At 42.8% G+C, this 24,281-nt stretch overlaps 1 protein-coding gene across 4 annotated transcripts in view; it reads left to right on the forward strand.

The window, feature by feature from the left end:
* Positions 1 to 24,281, forward strand: part of mtss1 (MTSS I-BAR domain containing 1) — a 104,716-nt gene that overhangs the window by 74,427 nt on the left and 6,008 nt on the right. For 3 of the 4 annotated variants that reach the window (XM_010903508.4, XM_010903511.4, XM_010903509.4), the window contains 6 exons: positions 8,153 to 8,310; positions 9,308 to 9,415; positions 10,485 to 10,582; positions 14,932 to 15,028; positions 18,330 to 18,482; positions 21,606 to 21,746. In XM_010903508.4, the coding sequence (XP_010901810.2) occupies positions 8,153 to 8,310; positions 9,308 to 9,415; positions 10,485 to 10,582; positions 14,932 to 15,028; positions 18,330 to 18,482; positions 21,606 to 21,746 (755 nt within the window). The remainder of the gene's footprint in view (positions 1 to 8,152; positions 8,311 to 9,307; positions 9,416 to 10,484; positions 10,583 to 14,931; positions 15,029 to 18,329; positions 18,483 to 21,605; positions 21,747 to 24,281) is intronic. The other variant, XM_010903510.4, reaches the window with a different exon arrangement.

The raw sequence follows: 24,281 nt of genomic DNA on the forward strand, positions 1-24,281 counted from the left end.
ACACTGCCTTATATACGATGGACCAATCACAGGCTGTATGAAATTGTCTTGCGGGTCTCATTTGGCCTGCAGGCTGCAAGTTTGAGACTCCTGATTTATGAGGGCCTATCCTTATAAATTACCCTTCTTTTTTTCTTTTTACTGTCGCTATGGATTTTTGTTCCTTCACCTGATTGCTGCCAAAATGAAATGTAACAATGCATTTTAAGTGTCACATCCTGAGAGAAATTAAGACTTGATGAGTATTTCCAGTGTAGTCCAACAATGTTTTTTAATGATAAAGGTGGATTATCGGAGTCAGGCTTTATTAGCAAACTGAACCTTGGAAGAATATGGGCTACTCAAACTCTCTGCTTCCAGGCTTAGTGACAACCTTTGAACTCTTGGGTCCAAAGATGAGGCCAAGCAGGTCAGATGCTGAGGATTACTGAAACTGGGTTCAGAAAAAACACTTTCATCCCGAGGAAACATGGAAGATACGCCAGTTTATGTTCAATCAGAACGCAATACATTAAACTGACAGTTGTTCTGGGAAAACACAAAGTACACTAGAACTTGTTTCCTTGGTAAGCAAAATGTGTTGCTCATCTACTCCATAAAATTTTTCTTGTTTTTGAGATTTAAATTCTCACTGCAGTTTTAATTAGTTGTCTCATGTCGCCATAATTCAGCTAAGCTGTTGCGTTGAACTTGTGAATATATGAGTCAGTATGTGAGCCTGACTATGTATGCAATCAAGTTTCTTGGGAAACTTGATGCCTGCTGGGGAGTGTCCTTATTTGATATAGTAGTGTGTTTGTCTTTGTGTGTTTCAAGGAGACTGTGTGGTGTGTCTTACCAGGTCCTCCATGCTGACTCTCACCTCTGTCATCCTCTGGCCTCGCCATGGAGCAGCAGAGAAGAGCACGCTTGCTGTCCAGTCTCCCCTCTGTTCAGCATCACTAATATTTAATTGGATTTGGGGTTGTGCAATGTAGCCAGAAAGTCAAATAATTGTTCCTTCTATATTCTCGTTTTTGTAAAATACAAGGTCTAGGCTTGTGAAATAATAATGTAAGCCAGAGCCTTCCTAAACACGTCCCTGTACTGATGGTTTAATTTGATCCACATCTGTCTGTCAAGTCTGTAAATGTATTTTTTGTTATGCCTTTTATCAGAACCATAATTATTGGTCTTGTACCAATAATGACCAATATTTTTGAACAGATGGTTTTGAAAATGAATACATCTCATAAGCAATCTCTCAAGCACAAGCCAACATGCTAGCCAGTAGCCAGTTTATTAAGCCGGCAACCTGCCCCTGGGGCGCCGGCAGCCTGCCCCTGTCAGGTCAGTCTGCTAGTCAGACTGTGGGGGTCACTAGATTTGGGGTTGCCTGGTACCGTTTTTGAAAGTTGTATGTGTGTTTATTAGGTTCCCCCGTTTCAAAATATTTTGCAGCGGAAATGAAAGGATGTGTTGAAGTTAGGTTTTATGACTGTGACTGACTCACTCAGGACAGAGAAGTGGTCATGAATGGCCAAGGAGGAAGAAACAAGTACATCATTCAGGGGCAGGACATCCAGAGCAGCATTTCCCAATTTTTTCCATTCCGTGCACCACCAAACCACATTCAAAGCTCTTGAGGAACATCATTGTGGAGTTGTTGGATTTAACAGAATTTACTCAAAATTGGTGTATTTTCAAAGAGAAGTAGATACAAGCTATTTTTTCCCCAAACACATTCTTATTTGTTAATTTAAGCAAAGCAATATAATTTTTACACATCTACTAATAAAATGCATGTTTCGGGCAACAAGTAGTGCTCTCAGACCGTCGATTTCAACCAACAGCGGTCTTGCTTTCTGTCTGCTTGAGTTGGTCCCCTTTAATTCCACCTAGTATTTCCACAGACAAACAATAGGTAAACTGGGAATTTTACAACCCTTTCACGCTTTATGATTGATATTTTGAACAGTGTTTTACATTGTATGAAATAATTAATTACAAAAGTGTGTTCTACAGTATGGACTGTGAAAATGGGACCAAACCGGAATAAATGACTCAAACACTTTCTGGAGATGTTGGTTTATTGGTGAGATGTTAGTGTTTGTTTAGCAGCAAATTTGCTTGCAGTGCTTTCAGAAGCAGAGCATGCACAATCCAGCTGTTAATATCACTTTTTAAAATGTTTTCATGGGATTTACATGCTCATTCACTGAAACTAGATGTTATGTCAATACAAGCTTGTGGTCTCCACTGTTCGAATTTGGTTTGGGTTTATTAACCACAATATGAAATATCATGATACCCATGCGTTCTTCCTCCAGTTGCTTTAAGTGTTGCATACATAGACTAATAGAATATATGTTTTAATGGTAAAAGTAAAGTTCATTACAGAATTACGATCTCCCACAGAGGAAAAATCTGTTTGATTAGTGTCTATGAATAAGTAGACTTAATGTGTTCCTTCATCTGGGATTGTGGACCGAAAATGACTGACTAGTCCGTCGAATGATTCATTCAAAGGAGGTCCACAATCCTAGACGGAGGAATGCATTTATTTTTTCCCCTCTGTCCATAATTCAAAACATCATCGGAAGCATTACAATAGTCCAGATTCATAAGATGTGATTTTAATAATCAATTAATGCAAACAGAAGGAGAAAATGTTGGGTATCTCACAAAAGTGAGTACACCCCTCACATTTTTGTAAATATTTGATTTACATCTTTTCATGTGACAACACTGAAGAAATGACACTTTGCTACAATGTAAAGTAGTGAGTGTACAGCTTGTATAACAGTGTGCATTTGCTGTCCCCTCAAAATAACACAACACACAGCCATTAATGTCTAAACCGCTAGCAACAAAAGTGAGTACACCCCTAAGTGAAAATGTCAATATTGGGCCCAAAGTATAAATTTTGTGTGGCCACCATCATTTTCCAGCACTACCTTAACCCTCTTGGGCATGGCGTTCACCAGAGCTTCACAGGTTACCACTGGAGTCCTCCTTCATGACGACATCACCGAGCTGGTGGATGTTAAGAGACCTTGCGCTCCTACACCTTCCGTTTGAGGATACCCCACAGATGCTCAATGGGGTTTAGGTCTGGAAACACCCTCAGCTTCTTTAGCAAGGCAGTGGTCATCTTGGAGGTGGATTTGGGGTTGTTATGATGTTGGAATACTGCCCTGCGGCCCAGTCTCCGAAGGGAGGGGATCTTGCTCTTCTTCAGTATGTCACAGTACATGTTGGCTTTCATGGTTCCATCAATGAACTGTAGCTCCCCAGTGCTGGATGCACTCATGCAGCCCCAGACCATGATACTCCCACCACCATGCTGGACTGTATGCAAGACACACTTGTCTCTGAACCAAATAAGTTTATCTTTGTCTCGTCAGACCACAGGACCTGGTTCCAGTAATCCATATCCTTAGTCTGCTTGTCTTCAGCAAACTGTTTGCGGGCTTTCTTGTGCATCATCTTTAGAGGAGGCTTCCTTCTGGGACGTCAGCCATGCAGACCAATTTGATGCAGTGTGCGGCGTATGGTCTGGGCGCGGACAGGCTGACCCCCCACCCCTTCAACCTCTGCAGCAATGCTAGCAGCACTCATACGTCTATTTCCCGAAGACAACCTCTGGATATGACACTGAGCACGTGCACTCAACTTCTTTGGTTGACCGTGGCGAGGCCTGTTCTGAGTGGAACCTGTTCTGTTAAACCGCTGTATGGTCTTGGCCACCGTGCTGCAGTTCAGTTTCAGGGTCTTGGCTATCTTATTATAGCCTAGGCCATCTTTATGTAGAGCAACAATTCTTTTTTTCAGATCCTCAGAGTTATTTGCCGTGAGGTACCATGTTGAACTTCCAGTGACCAGTATGAGGGAGTGTGAGAGCGATGACACCAAATTTAACACACGGTCCCCATTCACACCTGAGACCTTGTAACACTGAGTCACATGACAATGGGTAGGGAAAATGGCTTATTGGGCCCAATTTGGACATTTTCTCTTAGGGCTGCACTCACTTTTGTTGCCAGTGGTTTGGACATTAATGGCTGTGTGTCGAGTTATTTTGAGGGGACAGCAAATGTACACTTATACAAGCTGTACACTCACTACTTTACATTGTAGCAAAGTGTCATTTCTTCAGTGTTGTCACATGAAAAGAGATACTCAAATATTTACAAAAATGTAAGGGGTGTACTCACTTTGGTGATATACTGTATTCGTTAGTATGCTTATTAAACACAAACCAAATGTACGTTTTTGTTGGATTTTGCAAATACTTTTTTCATGTATTGATTATGAATAAACTCATAACCGTACAAAATAGTGAAAGAGTCAGTAAAATCGCTAGCAAAAGGTAATTTAACAGCAGTTAAGTCCCACCCACATGCTCCTCAGTGCTCATGCCTGAGAGGACCTCCGCAGCCAGATCCTTTTGGAGAATTTGTTAACAGATTGTCATAGGCTTCGGATCATTCCAGGTGCACTGTCCAAGCACCACTCTCTGCCACTGTGCTCTCCTTTCCACTAGTTCAACTATTTACCCTCTCTATCTTGATATTTGTTTATTACCCCTAAATAAATGATCAAATAAATGCCAAAATGTTATATCACTTCAAGGCGGGCTGCTGCTAAACCAGAAAAAATTGACCTCATTGGGACCTTTTGCCGGTCCCCGTGAGGCAAAAGTCAATTTCCGGCTCAGGGTTTAGGTTTAGGGTCAAACTTACAATTGATTTTATAGTTAGAATTGGGGTTTCTTTAAGGTCCAGGCGTTTATAGGTTTATGGTCAAGGTTAGGCATTACATCTAGGTAAAGTTTAGGCATAAATGTTACTTTATTGAGGTTAAGGTTAGGTTTAGGGTTAGATTATGGTTAGGTTAGGGTTAGGTTTAGGGTTAAGTTTAGGGCAAGGGAGCATGCAATTTCTATTTTCTGGTCCCCATGAGGGTAGTTGTACGTGTGTGTGTGTGTGTGTGTGTGTGTGTGTGTGTGTGTGTGTGTGTGTGTGTGTGTGTGTGTGTGTGTGTGTGGGTTAGGTCTTACTGAACGAATGGAGACCAAATGTCCCAATGAGTATAGTAAAACCAGAAAAAATTGACCTAATTGGGACCTTTTGCCGGTCCCCGTGAGGCAAAAGTCAATTTCCGGCTCAGGGTTTAGGTTTAGGGTCAAACTTACAATTGATTTTATAGTTAGAATTGGGGTTTCTTTAAGGTCCGGGCGTTGTTGGTTAAGTTTAGGGTTAAGGTTAGGCATTACATCTAGGTAAAGTTTAGGCATAAATGTTACTTTATTGAGGTTAAGGTTAGGGTTAGGTTTAGGGTTATATTAGGGTTAGGTTAAGGTTAGGGTTAGGGTAAGGGTTAGGTTTAGGGTTAAGTTTAGGGCAAGGGAGCATGCAATTTCTATTTTCTGGTCCCCATGAGGGTAGCTGTACAAACGTGTGTGTGTGTGTGTGTGTGTGTGTGTAGGCTGGGTGTTTTGTAAAAGCACTTTGTGACAACTGCTGATGTATAAAGGGCTTTATAAATACATTTGATTGACTGATTGTGAGAGGGGAACATCTGTGAAGGGAATGGGAGTACATGTCAGCTGATTATCCCATGGGCCATTGTGTGTATCAAAAGTGTAGGAGTGTGTTCGTCTGCACAGGTCCTCCCTGCACCCAGCTGCTTTCCTCTACACAGTGGAATGTGGGAAACAAGTTCCCAAAGTATTTTTACTGCGCCTGAGGACTATTTTCAAAAGCTTAAGCTCCAAAACGTCCATGACTTGCATCCTAAGGGCCCTAATCCCTTTACAGAGCACTGCTTCTCACCAGGGGCCCGGTCTGGTCAAAAGCGATGCACTTCTGTATTCAGATAATAGTGTAATAATGGGGGGCTGAGCAGATCCCACCCGATACACCAGCTGCTTTTTTTATTTAAACCAAAGAGAAACAGCAGGGGAGATTCTGCCCCAGTGTTTTGGGTGGTGCGGCTAGGAAAGAGCAAAATCTTTATTTTCTTCTTTCGCTCCGGAGTCCATCATATGATATCCAAAGCTCTCCTCACATGGCAACTGGTTGGCCCGAAGCTCCTTAAGCTTGGTAAATAGACTTAAATCAGATCAGTCCCAGTGTTTTCTTCTTTTGCGTGTTGCTATTCTGTTTCCCATTACCGTTGTGGTGTTTATTTTTACCAAAAAGAAGACAACTGACCGATACGTGCAGGGGACTTACCTGTACTTTTCCCATCCAAAGGCTTGTTTGATGCTTTCCGTCCCGACACGTCTTGAAATACCTTAACTACAGTATATGCCCTGTGAACTGCCAAGCACTGGCAGGGAGTCCGGGATGTTTGAAGTTAGAAAGAAGTAATTTTTTTTTAATCAGATGTTTATCCATGAGCTGTCAATTTGACTAATGTAACATTGATAGTATCGGTTAGTTAAAGCACCATTTAGAACAATCAGTCTATTCTGTACATAGTCCTGTGTGCCCTGATCAAAGTTGTGCAGTGTATTTGGGATAGCATGTTGTTTGGGACATACTTTTTCCTTGGTCTAATAATAGTCAGGCCGGCTCCCCTGAATCCTACTCCAGGGACTTGCAAACGCTTCCTGTCTTTTGTACCAGGCTTTCCCTTTCAGATGGCCTGGATATCTCCTTCTGAACCCAATAAGAACATTCCCTAAATTCTGTCTGTGTGTGTAATGAATGACTTTGTGAATTTGGAATGACTGTATGTATGAATTTGGAAGGTGTGTTTGTCATTAAGGGTATTTGTAGGGTATTCATGGTCTGTCTGTCTGTGTGCGTCTGCCTGCCTGTCTGTCGGTGTGCGTCTGCCTGTCTGTCTGTCGGTGTGCGTCTGCCTGTCTGTCTATCGGTGTGCGTCTGCCTGTCTGTCTATCGGTGTGCGTCTGCCTGTCTGTCTATCTGTGTGCGTCTGCCTGTCTGTCTATCTGTGTGCGTCTGCCTGCCTGACTATCTGTGTGCGTCTGCCTGCCTGACTATCTGTGTGCGTCTGCCTGTCTGTCTGTCTGTCTGTGTGCGTCTGCCTGCCTGCCTGTCTGTCTGTGTGCGTCTGCCTGCCTGCCTGTCTGTGTGCGTCTGCCTGCCTGCCTGCCTGTCTGTGTGCGTCTGTCTGCCTACCTGCCTGTCTGTGTGCGTCTGTCTGCCTGCCTGTCTGTCTGTGTGCATCTGCATGTCTGACTGCCTGTGTCCGTCTGTCCCTCTGCCTGCGTGTCTGCCTGTCTGTGCTCTTCTGTCTCAACTCTGTGTGTGTGTGTCTGTTGCTGACTGTCTGACAGTCAACTGCATGAACGTCTCTCCATGACAACTGGGACACAGATGGGAAGGCAGACACATCCCTCTCCAGTCTCTTTAAAGACCTCTGCATGCTACTCAACCTAAATCCACCCAGGCACACAGCCGTCGTGCTGTGAGCTGCTGTCCTTTGCTCTGGCCCAGTGAACCCAAATATCAGCCGCCTCCTCCTGTCCGCAAGCCTGCAGCATTGTTGCTCCCCAGAGCACACTTGACAGCCGGAGAGGAGAGGTCGCTTATGTGGACGATACCCCCCAACTAAGGAATTTCAAAGCTATACCGCCATCTGGTGGTGAAAGCATGTAATAGCTCATAGCGTTAGGGCAGAGTAAAGATAAACAATCTGTGAATGTGCCCTTGAGCAAAGCTCTTAGCCCTAATTATTACTGTTAGTCCCCCTGGGTAAGAGCGTCTGCTAAATACAAAAAAGTTAAAAAATCTGACTGTCTTTAATAGTTTGGGCCTTAGAGCTGTTGATTAGTGTAGGGTTAACCTGGCGTCTACGGTGGTAAAACCTCTGTCTGGATCAGGCACATCACCGCTGAACTGGTTTGAATCCGGTCCATGGCTGTTTCAGGAAACCAGTTTCCCACTGTCTTCATCCAAACAAGCATAAACTGTGCGAATATATGGCATTTTTGAAAAGGGATACTAAGAGAAGGAAAGTTGACTTGAATGTTTTTTTATTCAGTAAGTTTTGTAAAAAGGACACCCCAAATGTGTTTGGGTCAAGAACATTGTTTTCCAGTGTCTGATTGACTATAACGGTCTGCTGTCATCTGTGAATCTGCCAGGTTCCCATTCCGCTTTTTCTGACAACTTTGTTCCCCCACGTTTCCCCCTAGGGAAGGATGAGGTGCGAGTACAGCTGGACACCGCCCTGCAGGATGTGAACGTGCGTTACGCCGTCCTGGAGGAGACTGAGAAGAGGGCCGTGTGCCGGGCACTCATCGAGGAGCGGGGTCGCTACTGTGCCTTCGTCAGTATGCTCAAACCCGTTCTGGTCAGTTTGTTGTATGGCATTTTGTCAGCTCCACGGCTGGCAAAATGTTCACCAAATAATTTTCTTACTTTAATAATCATCTTTAAGAAAAACATTATGTTAAATAGTATTTGAATATCAACAGTACATTAAAATGTATGTGTCAAATTTGGCCATTGTATCCTGTAGAGGGTAGCGTTACGTAACACTGGAGTCCAGCAAACTCTGAACTATGTTTGTCAAATGCCCTGTGCTGCCCTTCTGCTTACAAAAGCAGCTGTGTGCGGCTGTGGAACACAGTTTTCTGTCAGAAAGGGATGTTTGGCAATGGCTTCCAACTCTCTTGAAATATCTGTGTACTGAGCCCCAGGGCCAGATATCAATGAATGTTTAATAAGTTCCACATCGCATCGTTTCTAAATCGATGAGGCTTTGTTTACTCTGACTACATCCTCTGCCCAGACACCAAATATTTTCTATGTTCCAGGGATGTAACCAGACATTCACATGTAGATGGTGCTCTCCTGCTATTTCACACTGCTCAATTCAAAGCTCACGCTGTTGAAAACATGCGAGAAAACATTCTCGTTGCACATGTCTCTGGGTATGAGCAGAATTACGAGGCAAGGACAATTTTGAATAGGTGTGCATCAAAGGTTTCTTTTTGCAGTTGAATATTATTTGAATATCCAATAGGAATTTGACAGCCATTCTTAGAAACTACCTCTGACTTCCTTAACACTGGATTCATTTCACACAACTGGGGGTTGATAAGGGGCCCCTACTCTCTGAGGGTATTCACACATCCCAAAGGAAGTGCTGATTTTGGGGTCTTTTTATTGCATTTAATCAGAGTACTCTCCTGTTTACTGACCTGATCAGACATCCTTTGTACAGAGTGCAGTTTCCATTGAAGGTATTGGAGGAGCTGATCTTGATTGTGTGGGTAAGGTTGGTTTGCACCTGTTGGATCCATGTCTGTGATCTGACCTGGAGTCGGTGGTTATGTTCTATTCAGGATTATGAGATCAGCATGCTGGGAGAGGTGACCCACTTGCAAACCATCCTGGAAGACCTAACAACCCTGACGGCTGAGCCCAGCAAACTGCCACCTGCCAGCGAACAGGTCCAATCCCCGCACCTTCACTACCTCCATAAATACGCGCACGCGCGCACAGACCTGTTTGAGCTTTCCAATATGTCAATACAGTGAGGAAAAAAATATTTGATCCCCTGCTGATTTTGTACATTTGCTAACTGACAAAGAAATTATCAGTCTATAATTTTAATGCTGTTTATTGGAACAGTGAGAGACAGAATATCAACAAAAAAAGTCCAGAAAAAACATTTTATATCAAAAAATTTATAAACTGATTTGCATTTTAATGAGTGAAGTAAGTATTTGATCCCCTCTCAATCAAAGATTTCTGGCTCCCATGTGTCTTTTATACAAGTAACAAGCTGAGATTAGGAGCCCACTCTTAAAGGGAGTGCTCCTAATCTCAGCTTGTTACCTGTATAAAAGACACCTTTCCACAGAAGCAATCAATTAATCAGATTCCAAACTCTCCACCATGGCCAAGACCAAAGAGCTGTCCAAGGATGTCAGGGACAAGACCTTTGCCAAGCAGTTTGGTAAGAAGGTGACAACAGTTGGTGCGATTATTCGCAAATGGAAGAAACACAAAAGAACTGCTGCCAAACATCAGCCTCGAAACCTTAATGACTTGGAGAATATCGGCAGAGGAGTGGGACAAAATCCCTCCTGAGATGTGTGCAAACCTGGTGGCAAGAAACATCTGACCTCTGTGATTGCCAACAAGGGTTTTGCCACCAAGTAATAATTTATATTTTGAATACTTATTTCACTCATAAAAATGTAAATAAATTCATGCGTTTTTCTGGATTTTTTTGTGGTTATTCTGTCTCTTACTGTCCACATCAACCTACCATTAAAATTATAGACTGGTCATTTCTGTGTCAGTGGGCAAACTTACAAAATCAGCAGGGGATCAAATACTCTCTTCCCCTCACTGTACCACTTTCAACTTAGGATTTCAATAGTGATTGTTCATATACCCATATAAAAACATAACATATTACACATCCAGACCTAAAAAGGGAGGTCTAAAATAATAGTTTGTTATTCACAAAAGTCACGTAATGCATCTTTAAGTTGCTCTTTCATTCAACAGGTGATTCTTGATCTTAAGGGCTCTGACTACAGCTACAGTTACCAAACACCCCCCGCTTCTCCCAGTAACACCTTATCCCGCAAGAGCAGCATCAGCAGGTAGCTTACCTCCCTCCCCCTACCACACACACACACACACACACACTCCCAACACCACTGACCTCCCACACACCACTAACACACATGTATTATGAATGCACGGAGCGGTACCATGCTAGTTGTTGTCCATGACCTCTGATACAGAGCGGTACCATGCTAGTTGTTGTCCATGACCTCTGATACAGAGCGGTACCATGCTAGTTGTTGTCCATGACCTCTGATACAGAGCGGTACCATGCTAGTTGTTGTCCATGACCTCTGATACAGAGCGGTACCATGCTAGTTGTTGTCCATGACCTCTGATACAGAGCGGTACCATGCTAGTTGTTGTCCATGACCTCTGATACAGAGCGGTACCATGCTAGTTGTTGTCCATGACCTCTGATACAGAGCGGTACCATGCTAGTTGTTGTCCATGACCTCTGATACAGAGCGGTACCATGCTAGTTGTTGTCCATGACCTCTGATACAGAGCGGTACCATGCTAGTTGTTGTCCATGACCTCTGATACAGAGCGGTACCATGCTAGTTGTTGTCCATGACCTCTGATACAGAGCGGTACCATGCTAGTTGTTGTTCTTGACCTCTGATACAGAGCGGTACCATGCTAGTTGTTGTTCTTGACCTCTGATACAGAGCGGTACCATGTTAGTTGTTGTCCATGACCTATGACACAGAGCGGTACCATGTTAGTTGTTGTCCATGACCTCTGACACAGAGCAGTACATTGCTAGTTGCTTTGCCAAGGTTTTAAAAAATCTCCACACCACATCCTCTGCCTAGAAAGTGGCACAGGGTCCATCTTGTCATTTTGAGGGTGTACCATGTCAAAGCCACGGTGGAGTGGGAGGACGGGAATGAGACCAGTGTTGCAGGAAGGGAAATTAGATCAGTTAAGTGAAGTTCAGTGAGTGATCAATGTCGGGCCAAGTTCTACTAACTGGAGCCAACTGAGGAAGTTCCCTTAACCATGGTCACCTGGTGGCTGAATCCCAACCGCGACCCTGTTCCCTCCATGGCGCCCTACATATGACCCAAGCTCTCTTCTTTTGGAACCCTATTCCCTCCACAATGAATAGAATGCCATGACGAAGAGAGCAGGCGTCCGGGGCTAGTCCAGAGAGACTGATTCAAGTGGAGCCAAGGTTTGTGAGAATAGACGTCAGGATCCCCTAGGCTGTGTTCAGTTGACTGGCTGTTCACAGCCAAAACACTCTACAGAGGGTGATATTTGTTAAGGGTCTGTGGGATAACAGTGCATTAGGAGGGTGAGTAGGCTCGTGGGTGCAGTTACATTTGGCTAAATGAGAACTGTTCATTTCCAGTCTGGCCCTTAGATTATCATTTTCACAGTCGCCCCCAGCTCACAATTGTCTCACTCATCCCCTCTCCTCCCTCTAAGAAAAGCTTGAGGTTTAATTGGCTCATCGCTCATGGAACTTTTCTGCCCTGGTGCTCGTAGTCCTCTGCTAAACATCACTCAATGCCATAAAAACCTAATGATCTCTACAGTACCACTGCATATGCACTCCATTTAATCTATTAAAACAAAAGTCAATATACGTCCCATCTATCGACTGTGAATCATTTCATTTAGAAGTAGGCCATTTATTAACTGCTCAGTCACTTGAACAATTTGTAGACTATTAAACTAAATGGATTAATTTGAAGTCAGTCCAAGACCAGTGAGTTAGTCCAACTAAAATGTATTATTTAGTCTGTAAGAGCATTGGCCTACCATTTAAGAAATTCATTCTGCAGTATTTGCCACATGCTCTATGCGGCATGCAGGAACGCTAAGCTTTTCAACACAATACCTCTTTGTATTAAATCAACACAATTTGGAATTCAGCAAGGGGAATGCCAAAAAGTATCCACTTTGCTCTCCACCCAAGTGACGTGTGTGCACCTGGTTCCACTCCTCACAAATGCTCTGGTCCAAAGCACCTAAACACAGTTGTCTAAGTATTATCGGTTTTTTAATGTTGTAAATTGTAATTTGTATGGCATTCATTAGGCTGTTTAGTTGGCCTGAGGTGAAAACAATGCTTTTACAATGTACAGGAAATATCAAACTGTGATTAAAAAAAACATCCAACAAGCCAACCAAGGCAATGTGGGTTTCCCTGGAAAAGGCCTTAGAGACCTTTGGACCAGGCACCCACGCAGCTTGTAAGGAATAGTCATTTAGAGCAGTCCTTTCCAGAACAGTGTGTTCTGACCCCCCTCACCCCCACCCTTTGCTGGCTCCATTCCCACTCAAGCAGTTTCTCTGAACTGCTACGTCACTCAAAGCTTATGGTATGTTGATTTAGACATTTATGCGTTCAAAACCATAAAAAAAATCTGCTGTAGCTGTTTGTCACACTGTGTCAGATAACTCCATTAGTGGACATGTTTTAATTCAACAGGCATCCCAAATAGCCCCTTTGTGAGCAAAACGGGCTGTGAAAATGAAAATGTTCTTTGTTTATCGTCTTAATGTTTCATTCAAAATATTAACAAGAAATCAAACAATCAAAATAAATTAAAACAATCAAAAGAAAAGAAACTGTTCTTACCATAATTTATCATGTGTCCAGAATTATTGTGCCCCCCCCCCCCCTACAATTTAATACTTTGTGCAACCTCCCTTTGTCAAGATAACAGTTCTGCATCATCTCCTATAATGAGTAATGAGGTTGGAGAACACATGGCAAAGGAATTCAATATCCGCTGGTACTTATTCTATGATACCATGTATCCTAACAAATTGTCCAGGGCTTATGGAATAAAAACAACCCCACAACAGGATCCCCCTCCATACTTCATTCTGAGGATGAGGTTCTTTTTGGTGCATGGCTATTTTTCTGTCTACGCCAAACCCACTTCTGGTGTTTGTTGCCAGACCGCGTAAGCAGAGCCGGCCAAGAAGAGCGAATGTCTCTTACTGACTTACTGACTGACACCTTCTTAAAAAGCGCAGTGGTTAGATACGTGGACCTGCAAGCAATAGGTCCCACGTTCGAATCTCGTCACTGTCAAAACAAAGGATTTGTACCGGATTGACAAACACAGGCTAAAACCTTCAGTACTTATGTTATAGTAAGCCTAAACTAAAACTGTTTATGGTTAAATTGCGATTATTTCTGGTGGATTTTCAAAGTACTCACCCGTGCATGCTTTTTGGGGTAATATAGGCTAGATCAAAACCCCTTGGGCAGTAAAAGAGTAGGGGTTTCCATAATTCTCTCGTCTTGTCACTTGACGAAAAAGTCAGTTATCATCATCTATATTGATAATTATTGTATCAGTGTCATTCACGAAAGAAAAACCAACATTGTTGTGCCATGAAATTAAATGACTTTGGTAGTGTAAAGTTCATCTTCAGTCTCGCTAGCAATTCCTCAATTATGACCATTCCAAGTAGTAATTTAGTAGATACTAGTAAGCATTTTACTGGCTAATAAGCTGTTAAAACAGCCAGTGGCAAAAGCCATACAGTTCATTGATGCTATTTGTGGTGGAGGTAAACTTAATAAGAAACGTTAGTCAATTTAAAACCATGCTTAATTGTGTCTAGTGAAATATTAAAACTTGGTGTGATGTTAATGCATGACAGAATTATCTAATGTCGAGATGCTATACCGACACTGGACTAACGTGTAGAACTGTGGCGTAGTGGTCAAGGACGTTGCCTCTCATGTGACCCGGGTTTGAGTCCAGTGAGGGCAGCAGTACTTATCCCTTTTAATTGCGGGCCGACAGAACTAGGCTTACCTGGTTTGCAAACCTTATTTTTGTCTCATCTGACAATAGAACCCGGTCCCTCAAAGTTCCAGTAACATTTGGCTAACTCTAGAGTTTGTTGTTTGATGACAGCAAAGGCTTTTTTATGGTAACCTTTCCAAATATCTCCAGTTGCTTCAAACATACAATGTGATTTTCTGGATTTTTATTACATCTCTCACAGTTGAAGTGTACCTATGATTAAAATTACAGACCTCTACATGCTTTATAAGTTGCAAAATCGACAGTGTATCAAATACTTGTTCTCCCCACTGTAGGTATTTTTTCTATTGTTTTACTCAGTTAATTTTGTGTTTGATTACTTTGAATGAAAGACAAAGAGGAAAAACAGCAATTATGATTTTTTTTCACAGCCTGTTTTTTTTTTTCTTTTCAAGGGTGCCAATATTAGTGCAGGGCACTGTACATCTGCTGCCATTTGTTTGGGCAGTTTGTGTTCTGACTTCACATGAATAGCTGTGCACAAAACTAATTTACATTTTGCTTACTCACTGTTGACTGTTTACATAAGAAACTAAAAATGTTTGTGTCTGTCTTCTCTGTGTATCTACCTCTCACAGTAACTACAACTCTGTAAGGCATGTCCCGTCTCTGGACTCCATCACTTCATCTGTAGATGGCATTCACCTCCGCCCGCCCTCCCTGGACCCAGCACAGGTAACGTGCACACACAGCTGGGTAGAGGGCTACTAGTTTGCCCTATTTGAGCCAGCGAGAGGCCTGAGTGATCCAGCATTAACAGGTGTGGTTCAACGGGGTTCTCTGCGGGAGGGGAAGAGGTCAAGATGTACATGTACATACATTTGATTTGTACATATTTTAACTTATAATAAATAAATAAAGACTCTTCGTAATCCAATTAACACACCAAAATAATTACTGAGTGGAAGTCTGATTTTATCGATCAACTGAAATAATAATTAGTCATTACAGGTACCCAATACCAGATGGAAAAATGCATTGGCATTAAACTAGCCTCTCTCTCTGCCGCTTTTTCTTTTTGCACTCCTCTCTTTGACCTCCCCCTCACCTCTCCTCTCTTTGACCTCCCCCTCACCACTCCTCTCTTTGACCTCTCCCTCACCACCCCTCTCTTTGACCTCCCCCTCACCACTCCTCTCTTTGACCTCCCCCTCACCACTCCTCTCTTTGACCTCCCCCTCACCACCCCTCTCTCTGACCTCCCCCTCACCACCCCTCTCTCTGACCTCCCCCTCACCACCCCTCTCTCTGACCTCCCCCTCACCACCCCTCCCTCTGACCTCCCCCTCACCACCCCTCCCTCTGACCTCCCCCTCACCACTCCTCTCTTTGCCCTCCCCCTCACCACTCCTCCCTCTGCCCTCCCCCTCACCACTCCTCCCTCTGACCTCCCCCTCACCACCCCTCTCTCTGACCTCCCCCTCACCACCCCTCTCTCTGACCTCCCCCTCACCACCCCTCTCTCTGACCTCCCCCTCACCACCCCTCTCTCTTGGGTCAGGATTGACAAACACATTTGCTGGCTTAACATACAGTAGTTACGTTATAGTAAGCCTTAACTGAAGATGTATACGGTTATATTGCAATTGTTTCTGGCATGGAAAAGTTCATCTTCAGTCTCGCTAGCAATTGCTAAATTCTTATGATTATTCCTAGGAAGTTAGTAGATACTAGTAAGCCTATTACTGGCTAATACGCTGTTAAAACCAGTGGCAAAAGCAATACAGGTAATAGACTCTGTGGTGGAGGTAAACTTAATAAGAAACGTTAGTCTAACACAATCCTCAATGGAGTCTAGCGACTGCCATGGCGTAGTGGTTAAAGACAGTGCCTCTCATGTGGAAGACCTAAGTTCGAATCTATTGAGAGCAACGACATTTATTAATTATTTCTGGTAGATTTCACGATTCTCTTGTCTTTTCACTTGATGAAAAGGTTAGTTATCGTCGCCTTTATTAATAGTTATTGTGTAAATGTCATTCACGAATGAAAGAAAAAAGTTGTCCAAAAGAGGATTTGCTCAGTATAGAGACAGGAGGCTATACTGACACCCGGCAGATGTACAGCTCTGTGGTGTAGTGGTTAACGAGACAGCCTTTCACGTGGGCGACCCAGGTTCAAATCTCGAGAGGGCAGCACTTTCTTTGTGGAGTCCGGCTCTACTAGGCTTGCCTGTTTTCTTGTTCATCAACTGTTCCATCGCATCTTAAACTTCTTACAAATTGTATAGAAATGTTATAGAATACTGTTAATTTGGCAGCATGTTCTGTTGAGCTTGATGCTTTAAACATATCTCGCTCATCTGAAGCAAGCTCTCTTCCTAAAATAGTAGCTGATCTCTCCCTATTATCAGCCATGGGTTTCTTGTGGTCAAAGAACTAAATCCTCTCAAGTTCATAATGTAAATGCACTGGAAAACCAAAATATTAAATTTCAGCTAACCTACCACCATTTTTTATAGATATGTATGGAGGTTAAAACTTTTTTTTTTTTAAATTTAATGTGTGGAAATTGTTTAAGACAAGTCGCAATTTGTAATATTCGTCTTGCACAACGGACCTGTCGTCATGTTATAATGTAATTAAACAAAATATTAATGGAGCCAATAATAGGGGGGGGTCGTATTTTTTTGTTACCGTGCTAACCAACTGCCTGAAAATATTAATATTTCAACAGAAATTTCAGAAATGACCATGAATGACTTAATGATAAGATTTATTTCAAAATGTATGTTGGATAGGCCGATAATAGGTGGTTCTACTCTCTATTAGTTATGTTCAATTCTTCGGTTTCTACGGAACACACTGGCAAAACCATGCCTGTTTCACAGAAACATGTTTGTTTGGGTTTGAAGTCAATGTATTTCAACGTATTCTGTTCAGGGAGATCCGTTTATTAAGTAAAATTATAAATGTTTTACTTAATTCCAAGATGAATAGGTTAATGACTAAATCTGTTTTGAAATGATTCAGAGAAATTGTGTTTAGAAACATATGAATGTAGATGTTCATTTACTATTAACTATAGTTGACAACTACATAGTAGTACAGCTAGTACATAGTACAGTAATGTTTGTAACTTTTGTAGGTATTGGATGGATGGGGACAGTGTGGAGTTCAATAGCTTTTTCTGGATAGACTTTATGTAAGTCATAAGTCAGTGTCTAACACAAACTGAGACCAGTATACTTTTAGCAAATCTTGACCAAAAATAATCTTATTCTGATAGATTTTACACACATTAAAAACAGTAAAAACACAAGATGAAAATTATTTGGACACTTCTTAAAAAATGCCCAGACCCCCCTAAAAGAGGCTTAGCCCCGTATTCATGAGTCTCTAGTGACGTTTCTAGTATTTCATATATTTGAAGTAGTAACAGAGTGAAGGACTCAAGCAGGGCTAGCTGGCTTGAGACTTTGATGGCGAACTAACTTGTTAACATGCAGAACTCAATTCATGCATTGCTTAGTAAATGATTTTCAGGGAACATGCTGTGATGCAATCAGTTCAGGTCTAATCAACGTCCCTGTTCCCTCCCCCTACAGAAAACTGTAGGTCTTTCTGTATGTATTCCATTATAGATAATGAGTTTGTGTGACTAGTGTATAACTTTTGTTGTTTTTAGACCTCTAAACCCTAGCTACGGCCCTGGTTATGGCTGTAAACATTTTCAAACATGAATCTTCATCTCACCCCATTATTTAACTTTTTACAATGGGGGCTCTAAGTGATCTGAAAGAAATTCTTCAGTCCACAGCATCTTAGGTATTTGATTCAATATTAAGTCTATTGCCTTTTCTTAAGCCTGGGTGCTGTTCCACTATCTTAACGTTGAAGTTGTTTTTTGAGGAAACCCATGTAAAAGACTTTAAAAGAAAGAGCTACTCATGGGCAATAGCCATTTTCAGCTTCCCGTCGCTTGAAACACAACCAATTCTTATGTCTATCCTCCCCTTCCCCGTTTCTCTGGGTAGCACCACCCACCCAGTCCGTTGGCGCATTTTGAGGGCTGGGAGGGCACCGGCCGCTCCCTCAGCGAAGGCAACTCGCCGGCCACCTCTGCCCGCTCTGGCTCCTGCCGCACCCACGCCCGCTCAGCCAGCTATGCTGTACCCAGAGACACCACCGTGAGGACATTTGCCCCCCCGGCCCTGTATATCCCTGTGGCGTGCCACTACATCCCTCGTTACACCGTGTGGTCCTCACCTTGTGTCTTTGTGATTAGTGTTGTGTGGTTCTGTATGTTTGTTTTAAGCATGCTTATATTGTTAGGTTTCTTTTGTCCGGTTGTCTATAACGAAGATTTCTAATTTCTGTCAATATGCGGTTATGTTCACGTATTCCTGGAAACATAAACCAGCTAGCCACCCCCCTCGCCCCCAAGTGGCATGGAATGTCCAGTTGACCGTGCATAACTGCTTCTGTGCTAATATGCTAATGTTGTTTGAGCTCAGACAATAAAGACATTGACCACTTACCACAGGCATTCAGCTTTTTATTACGATAAATAGCCTAAAGAAATCGGACAATGAATAAAGTGAGTGACCCCGGTGGGTCTGTGGTTTAAGTTGTTCTTTCGTTGCGCCAAGCTGTCCTCCACAGTCTTAAGTGACTACCGCTAGCTGAGGAGTGGCTCAGAGGTCCAATGGGGGATAAAAAGTAGCCAGCATCACCTGGGGAGGCGGAGGTATTGTCAACAGGAAGATCCCTTTCTTACTGCACTGTAGCAACTCCCTCAGGTACCTCGATGGCACCTACTGAGTCATCAGGTTGTCAGGTGAATGAGCGTGCCTTCATGCATTGATTCACTTGACTTTCTAATGGGAAATAAGCTGAATGGCTTGGTGCAGATGCCTAGGGGGAGGGCTTGCCATGATGTTGAACTCTCCCAAATCCTCTTGGAGTTGTTGGGTTGAGACCAGGGCCGTTGACACAATTGCTTGTGATAAAATTGGAGTAATAAAATAACCTTTGTACTCTGTCATAAACACAATTTTTATTATGAAGACTAATTTAAGCAATATAATGATAATTTCAGACAATTTATTTATTTTTATTTCATTTATTTGGTCGAGATCTTAATGTGAAGCAGTAGCGCTCTATACATAGTAGAGCTCTATTGTGTGTATACCTGTGCTATACTTTATTACTTGCCTCTCTAACCTCCTGGCTTGCTGTCGTTCCTTGTACCCATCCTAATCCACATCCTGTTCGCTCAGTGTTTGTTTTTTCTGGCCTGCCTTGCTCAGTCTTATCGGAGTATTATAACCATTCTTATCTATGATTTGTTGTTATGGCTGCTTTCCTTCTCTGTAACATTTGAAACCATTTATGCAATTACGATACACAGAAATGCAATTTCCTTTTGTGGCATATGTTAGTACATCCTACCTTTGCCATTACATGAAATGGCAACAAAAATGTAATCAGTGCAAATGATTAGAAAGTAATGAAAGAGTAGGCTAACTTTGTAGGGATCAGCATTCCATATAGACTAGAAACTTGGTCTGGTTTCGTCTTAAACATATGGGTGTGATAACACGTACCAAGATCAAAAGACCTATCCCAAGCCCTCAAAAGAAATATCATTGATGTCAGAGAATGGTTAAAAGCCATTTCCTAGTCATTTGAATTGTATCATTCCACAGTCAGACAGATCTACAAATGGAAAATTCTGACCAAATTCTACATAGGACAAAATTCACATGGCAATCTACATAGGATAAACTCAGAACCAACCCATAAACAGTCTATGATCCCCATTGTAACATCAAGGGATCTATAGGCCATGTCAACTGAACAATGGATGCAAAACAACATAGAAATACAAAAGTAAATAATCTAGTGCTAACTCAACCTTTGGGATAGCAGAAATTGAGGTTCACTTTGAAGTTCTTGTTAGAACTGTTGTTGGCTGAAATTTCTAAAACTCCTTCTAGTGGTAAGGCAGGTTTTTCTGATACACACAATATCCAGTGGAACACTGGACCAGCTCTATACCCTCTACGGGGTGTTGGAGGGTTCATGGGAGTTTGCCCAACCAATCCACAAGTGTTTTGTGGATTTGGAGAAGGCATTCGACTGTGTCCTTCGGGAATATGGGGTCCTGGGTCCTTTGCTAAGGGCTGTCAGGTCCCTGTGTTCCCAGTGCATGTTGGACTCCGGCAGGGCTGCCCTTTTTCGCCGGTTCTGTTCGTAATTCTTATGGACAGAATTTCTAGGCGCAGCCAGGGGCCGGAGGGTGTCAGGTTTGGGGACCACATGATTTTGTCTCTGCACTTTGCGGATGATGTTGTCGTGTTGGCCCCTTCAAACCAAGACCTTCAGCATGCACTGGGACGGTTTGCAGCCGAGTGTGAAGCAGTGGGGATGAGAATCAGTACCTCCAAATCCGAGGCCATGGTCCTCAATCGGAAAATGGTGGCTTGCCCACTTCAGGTTGGTGGAGAGTGCCTGCCTCAAGTGGAGGAGTTTAAGTATCTAGGCGTCTTGTTCACGAGTGAGGGAAGGATGGAACGGGAGATTGACAGACTGATCGGTGCAGCTTCTGCAGTAATGCAGTCGATGTATTGGTCTGTCGTGGTGAAGAAATTTACCGGTCAATCTACGTTCCTACTCTCACCTATGGTCATGAGCTTTGGGTCAAGATCACGGATACAGGCGGCCGAAATGAGCTTTCTCCGCAGGGTGGCTGGGCGATCCCTTAGAGATAGGGTGAGAAGCTCGGTCACCCGGGAGGAGCTCAGAGTAGAGCCGCTGCTCCTCCACATCGAGAGGGGTCAGCTGAGGTGGCTTAGGCATCTGTTTCGGATGCCTCCGGAATGCCTTCCTGGGAAGGTGTTCCGGTCCCGTCCCACCGGGAGGAGACCCCGGGGAAGACCTAGGACACGCTGGAGGGACTATGTCTCCCGGCTGGCCTGGGAACGCCTTGGTGTCCCCCCGGAAGAGCTGGAGGAAGTGTCCAGTGTATGAAATTGCATTTCTGTGGATTTTTGATGAACATATGATTGCAAAGTATAAGCTTTGTATCATTTGTTAAATTAGGTTGTCAATAGTGTAAAAAAAACATACTGCATATACTACTTCCCACAAATCTGTATCTGATTGTCCATCTGTGATAACCAAACCTATAATTGTCTTTGTGTGTGTAAAATGGATCATATCATTATAATCTTGTTGTAGAATGTCTGTTTAATGAAATATCGGTGGGTTGGGAGTTGCACAATGTGATGGTGGTCTTTTTATTTCAGGACCTGAGTGGGACCTGTCAGCCTTCATCCTGGTTGGGCATGGCTGGGCCGGGCACAGAGAATGGCACAGCCATGCCCCCTCCGCATAACGCTTACACACAGCACGGCGAGAGGGCCCGCGCAATGTCCACATCCGGAAAGGTAGAACGGACGCACACACCCTTGCACAAACAGAGCACCTCCAACACAATGCTTATCAGTTTGTACTTTGATATGCTTGTTCATGATTAAAATGAAAATGAATAATTAACTAGTACAGTTTGTTCCACTGTTTTAAAGTCCTTGACAAACCAGTTGGTTTGTGATCTATTAATAATTTGTGTTCAATTATAATGTCAAAATAATTTCCTCAAGGAAGTATTAACATACAGGCAATGTGCTAGGGATTAGTAAATCAGTAATGTTACTGTGTAGCTTATGCCTCGTCCCAACAAGGCCGTTTTCGTTGGGAGAAAATTTACAATTTGTGAAAGGCAAACTACAGGGCTTTAGGGCACTACACGTGTACAGGTGGATGTATAGTTGTGCTCAAGCGTTTGCATACCTTTGGAGAGTTGGTAATGTATGTACCATTTCTAAAGAAAACATGAGTGAGCAGGCAAAACACGTCATTTATTTATCATGGGATTCACATTCAACAATAGGTCCTAACAGAATGGCACAATCATAAAACAAAACATGGCAACAAAGAAAATCTGACCCCTGTTCAAAAGTCTTCATACCCTTAGTTCTTAATACTGTGTATTGCCCCCCTTTTGTATCAGTTGTCTATGAGGCCCCGAATTCTTGCAGGTGGTATAGCTGCCCATTTGACTTGGTAAAATGCCTCCATCTCATGCAAAGTCTTTGGTCGTCTTGCATGAATCTCACATATGAGATCTCCCCAGAGTGGCTCGATGGTATTAAGGTCAGGAGTCTGTGATGGCCACTCCAGAACATCACTTTTTTCTGCTGTAACCACTGGAGGGTCAACTTGGCCTTATGTTTAGGGTCATTGTCATGCTGGAAGGTCCAAGAGCGTCCCATGCGCAGCTTTCATGCAGAAGAATGCAAATTGTCTGCCAGTATTTTCTGATTACATGCTGCATTAATCTTGCCATACATTTTCACAAGATTCCCCTTGCTTTTAGAGCCCCCCCCCCCCCCCCCAAAAACATCAGTGAGCCACCACCATGCTTCACCGTGGGGATTGTATTCTGTTTGGAGAGGGGCCTCGTTGACCCCTCTCCAAACATGGCGCTTATGGTTTTGACCATAAAGCTCTATTTTGGTCTTGTCACTTAAAATTGCAATGTGCCAGAAGCTGTGAGGCATGTCAAGGTGTTGTCGGGCACATTGTAACTGGGCTTTTTTGTGGCATTGGTGCAGTAAAGGTTTGTTTCTGGCAACTCGACCATGCAGGTCATTTTTGTTCAAGTATCGTCGTATTGTGCTCCTTGAAACAACCACACCATCTTTTTCCAGAGCAGCCTGTATTTCTCCAGAGGTTACCTGTGGGTTTTTCTTTGTATCCTGAACAATTCTTCTGGCAGTTTTGGCTGCAGTCTTTCTTGGTCTACCTGACCTTGACTTGGTATCAAGAGATCCCTGAATATTCCACTTCTTAATAAGTAATTGAACAGTACTGACTGGCATTTGCAAGGCTTTGGATATCTTTTTATATCCTTTTCCATCTTTATAAAGTTCCATTACCTTGTTATGCAGATCTTTTGACAGTATTTTTTTTTCTGCTCCCCATGGCTCAGTATCTAGCCTGCTCAGTGCATCCACATGAGCGCTAACAAACCCATTGACCATTTATACACTGACACTAATTGCAATTTGAAAAGCCACAGGTGTGGGACATTTTCATCTTGTGTGTCTGTAACAAGGCTAAACATTCAAGGGTATGTAAACCTTTGATCAGAGCCATTTGGGTGATTTCTGTTATCATTATGATTTAAAAAGGAGCCAAACAACTATGTGATAGGTAATGGCTTCATATGATCACTATACTTAAATAAAAGACAGTTTTTTTGCATGATCAGTCATATTTTCACAATCAATGCCAGAATTTCACAATTTCTCCCAGGATATGCAAACTTGAGCACAACGGTACATTAGGGGAAACAAAGAAGGTTGAAATCTATTCACGCTTGACCAAACTTGCACCAAAAACAAAATTCTTTAATTTATGATAGGAAAAGCCATATAGTTTGCTCATCTTTAAATTCTCCTTTCCCGTGGAGGTCCTCATGAGAGCCAATTCCATCATACCACTTGATGGTTTTTGCCACTGCACTTAAAGAAACAGTTCTTGACATTTTAGAGTAATGATGGATTGTTTTTTCTCTGATCGTATTTGAGTTGTTCTTGCCATAATATGGACCACTATAGCACAGACATATGGACTGAATACCCACCCTACCTTGTTACCCTCCTAATGCACACCTTAACGCATTCAAATACATTCCACAAGTCAACTTAAAACTAGGGGTGTGCATTGGATCATATTTTACTATCCGAATAGCATGTGTCATTGGAATAGTATTGGGTTAAACGAAATACATGTTTTTAAAAACGACAGATAACCACACGAGCGCTACCAAACAACGCGCAAATGACTGGGTGTTGTTCTCATGTTCACAAAAAAGCGAGGGAGTGTTAGAGTAAGCCGTGTGGTTGACACGCAAAACT

The sequence above is a fragment of the Esox lucius genome, chromosome 17, assembly GCF_011004845.1.
Source record: "Esox lucius isolate fEsoLuc1 chromosome 17, fEsoLuc1.pri, whole genome shotgun sequence".
Lineage (NCBI taxonomy): Eukaryota > Metazoa > Chordata > Actinopteri > Esociformes > Esocidae > Esox > Esox lucius.